Source organism: Sinocyclocheilus anshuiensis, unplaced genomic scaffold (assembly GCF_001515605.1).
Source record: "Sinocyclocheilus anshuiensis isolate Anshui unplaced genomic scaffold, SAMN03320099.WGS_v1.1 scaffold1010, whole genome shotgun sequence".
Classification (NCBI taxonomy): domain Eukaryota; kingdom Metazoa; phylum Chordata; class Actinopteri; order Cypriniformes; family Cyprinidae; genus Sinocyclocheilus; species Sinocyclocheilus anshuiensis.
Window position 1 is genome coordinate 275,038 of NW_015537936.1, and position 3,765 is coordinate 278,802.

At 41.8% G+C, this 3,765-nt stretch overlaps 1 protein-coding gene across 1 annotated transcript in view; it reads left to right on the top strand.

Annotated features, from left to right (window-relative positions):
• Positions 1-685: 685 nt before the first annotated feature.
• The window catches only part of LOC107658857 (rho guanine nucleotide exchange factor 17-like), a 37,006-nt gene continuing 33,926 nt past the window's right edge, over positions 686-3,765 (top strand). Inside the window, exon 1 of the mRNA XM_016447542.1 lies at positions 686-1,212. Within this exon, the coding sequence (XP_016303028.1) occupies positions 1,018-1,212 (195 nt within the window). The 5' untranslated portion in view covers positions 686-1,017. The remainder of the gene's footprint in view (positions 1,213-3,765) is intronic.

Sequence of the window (3,765 nt, forward strand, 5' to 3'; positions counted from 1 at the left end):
GGACAATTATAGGGTGATTTTTTTTTTTTTTGACATTTACCTTAGTATCCCCATGCTTTTATGGATATTTACCTTATTACTACAATGTTTTTGTACATTTACCATAGTGATACCATGTTTTATGGAGATTTACCTTAGTAATCCCATGCTTTATTGGATGTTTACCTTATTACTACAATGTTTTTGTACATTAACCATAGTGATACCATGTTTTTTGGACATTTATCTTAGAAATAACAGTTTTTTTTTACATTTACCATGGTAATACCATGTATTTTGAACATTTGCCTTAGCAATACTATGTTTATTGGACATTTACCATGGTAATACATGTTTTTTGGACATTTACCATGGCAATACTATTATTTGAGCATTTACCTTAGTGATACCATGTTTTTGGGGCATTTACCATTGCATGGTATTAACATTGAAATGTATATCAATATAAATTATAATTAGCTTTCTTTCCTCTAGTCTATGAGTGTAGTCTTACTGCTGTAAACTGTATGGAGAATCTGTCTGTCAGTCATTCAAGTTCCCACCCCCTTGTTGCCATGGAGACACAGCCACACCTATGGGTTTCCATCCCCAACAGGCTGAGCCAATCTAATTAGCCAGTGTGGGATCGGTCATGGATTGGTCAGGTCTGTGAGCGCTGCTCTGAGCTCAGCTGCGTTCAGCTGGTGCCCGTCTGCTGCCTCTCATTACACACTGATCTCTCCCTGCCGTCTCTCTGTTTACTGTCTCTCTCTGTCATCAGCTCTACCTGCCTCGGAAAGCGAGCAAACAACACTGTGCAAGGTTTTAAATGGGGGTGAAACACATTCCCCCTCCAACTTTGGATTTTTACAGTCTTTGATTTAAACCCGAGATGTTTTTTTGCAAATTAGTCCTCATGGAAGGAATCTGACTCTCTCCAGCCTGTTGCTGCGTATCTCCTGGTGGAGGTGATCGAGCTGTCGGGTGGGGGGTGCCGTCAGATACACAGTCACCCGGGGGGCGAGGGACACCTGTCGCATGCTGCAGATGGTACGGACCCTCGCCCAGTTCACCATCGCCCTGGAGGAGATGCAGGAGAGCGGAGAGAGCACCAGTGATGATGGAGGAGGAGGAGGAGGAGGGGCGGGTGAAGAGGTGGGCAGGACCGTCGCTGTCGAGCCCAATGGAAACGGGGTTGGGGGAAGAGTGGGCGCCCCTCAGACCAGTGCTGAGGTACGAGCCTTACAGCACAGACCGTCGATGGTTGTTGTAGTCTGAACCTGTTGCTATGTTTGATTGCTGTGTTGTTTTCATTGTGAGAGAGCATCTACATTTGTGGCACTTTATCGTCAAGGTCTTTTATGTAACAGTTTACCGGTTACTTGTCTAATTTCTTCTTCGTTTTCATTGTCTTTTTCAGTTTGTGTTTTTCTCAAGACTGTCAGTATTGTGATGGATGGATGAATGAATGAATGGATCGGTCAGTGGATGGATGGATGGATGGATGGATGGATACATACATACATACATAGATACATAAATCGATAGAGAGGTTGGTAGGTAGATAGGCTGGTAGATAGGATGGTAGATGATAGATACGGGTAGAAAGTTTGGTAGATAGACAATATGTTAGATTGATAGTTTGGTAGATAGGTCAATAGATAGATAGGTTATTAGATAGACAATATGATAGATCGATTGTTAGGTAGATAGATAGCTTGGTAGACAGGTCGTAGATAGGCTGGTAGATAAGATGGTAGATGGATAGATACAGGTAGATAGGTAGATAGGTTGATTGATAGATAGATAGATAGATAGATAGATAGATAGATAGATAGATAGATAGGTAGGTTGTTAGACAAAATTGTAGATCGATAGTTTGGTAGATAGACAGATCTGTAGATAGTTTGGTAGGTAGGTCAGTAGACAGATAGGTTGGTAGATTGGATGGTAGATGGATAGATAAAGGTAGATAGTTTGGTAGATAATATGATGATAGATACAAAGTTGGTTGATGGATAGGTAGACAGCTTGGTAGATAGGCTAATGGATGATAGATGATGGTAGATAGATTGATCAGTAGGTAGATAGGTTAGTAGAGGGATAGATAGGTAGGTTGGAAGATAGACATTGGTAAAATAGGCAGATAAATAGATCTTTCTGTATGTTCATGTCTCTCTTTCTCTCTCTCTCTCTCTCTCTCTCTCTCTCTGTCTGTTTCTCTTGCAGCAGGTTATTCTCTTCTCACCCTTAAAGGTCACATATTTTACACCTCTCTGGAGTTTTATTTTAAGTCTTGATGTCCTTAAGAATATATATTTGCGGTATAAGCACCAAAAACCATCTCAATATATTTTTACAGCTCCTTTCTCAGGAGCTCTGCTGAGAATTGGCTGGAACAATAATGTAGCTGTAAAAAGAGTTTCCTGCTGAAATTGAAATGTATATACATCTTCATCATGACTTGATGTTGGGTGCCAGAATCGACATAATACATCCTCAAATTAGAAATTTGATCGCATATCTGGTGCCACTGCCAGACAAAAAACCGACTACAGCTGTGGTTAAACGCGATAAAACGAGCAGACTGGACAGAAACAATCGTCAAAAATGCTCGCGTTTGCAGCGCACACTTCTTATCAGAAAAGGGTCAATAAAGTATTGTCTTTTGTTGGTATGGGCGCGTCTACAGATTTCTTGCCATATGTCTATGTTTCTTGCATCTCATGACTATGTCGTGTATGAAATAATGTCTGTGCATGTGTATAAAACAACAAACTGACAATTTATATATAATAATGTCCAGCAAAACATCAGAATAATCAAAAACCGGTGAAATATCGGGTGGTGTGTACTTCCGAATGTCCAGCAATTCGTCTCTGGTGAAACTGATTGCAGGGATATAACTAAAGACAGGACAAACTAACAAAAACAACTGCGGAGCATGCCACGGAGGCAGCCATCAGCGTCGGCGCCATCTTATACCATCTTATACCATTAGGCAGTGCCATCGCCTTAAGAGAGACCACCATCTTCTGCTCTGTACCTGCTTGTGTGTGTGTGTGTGTGTGTGTGTGTGTGTGTGTGTGTGTTAAATCTCCCTCTCTCTCCCTCACTCCACTAACTGGACGGAGCTGAGAGGAGCGTCTTGAGATTATGTCCAGACACTGAGGGGATTTACCTGTCTCCACTGACCCTGTGGGCGTCTGTCTTAAGACTGTCTTACACCTCACATATGGCACATGTAATCAGGTCCATCGCTGACCGGCGTGTGTCTGCGAGATGATTGATTGGTTCATGCTGGATTTCACAGCAGCCAATAGAGCGTGTTTTTCCAAGCACTCTGCAACCTACAAACTACCTCATGTTCTTGTAGATTTTCCTGCTGTTTTTACTTTTTGTCTCCGCTTCTTTTCTTTTTGCTCATTTTTGGCTTTGTTTACTCTGCGTTGCTCTTTCTCAGTGTGTTTATTGCTCGTGAATGTTCTACTCCAGCCAGAAATAGCCGACTGGCTGTGATCCCATGACCTGCTTTTGTAAAGTCCGGGCAGAGCTGGCATTGAGCGTATGGCACTGACGGCAGTAGAAATGCTGCACGAGTTTTTTATTCAAACAACTTAAAGGGGTCCTATTATGCTCTTTTACAAAGTCTTGATTTTGTTTTGGGGGTGTACTAGAACAAGCTCTCATACTAGGTTGTATTTTTCACATATTTTACATTATTACAACACCTCTCTCCCCAGTCTGGCATGAACGGCTCGAATAGTTCCTGTATCAAATGAAGGC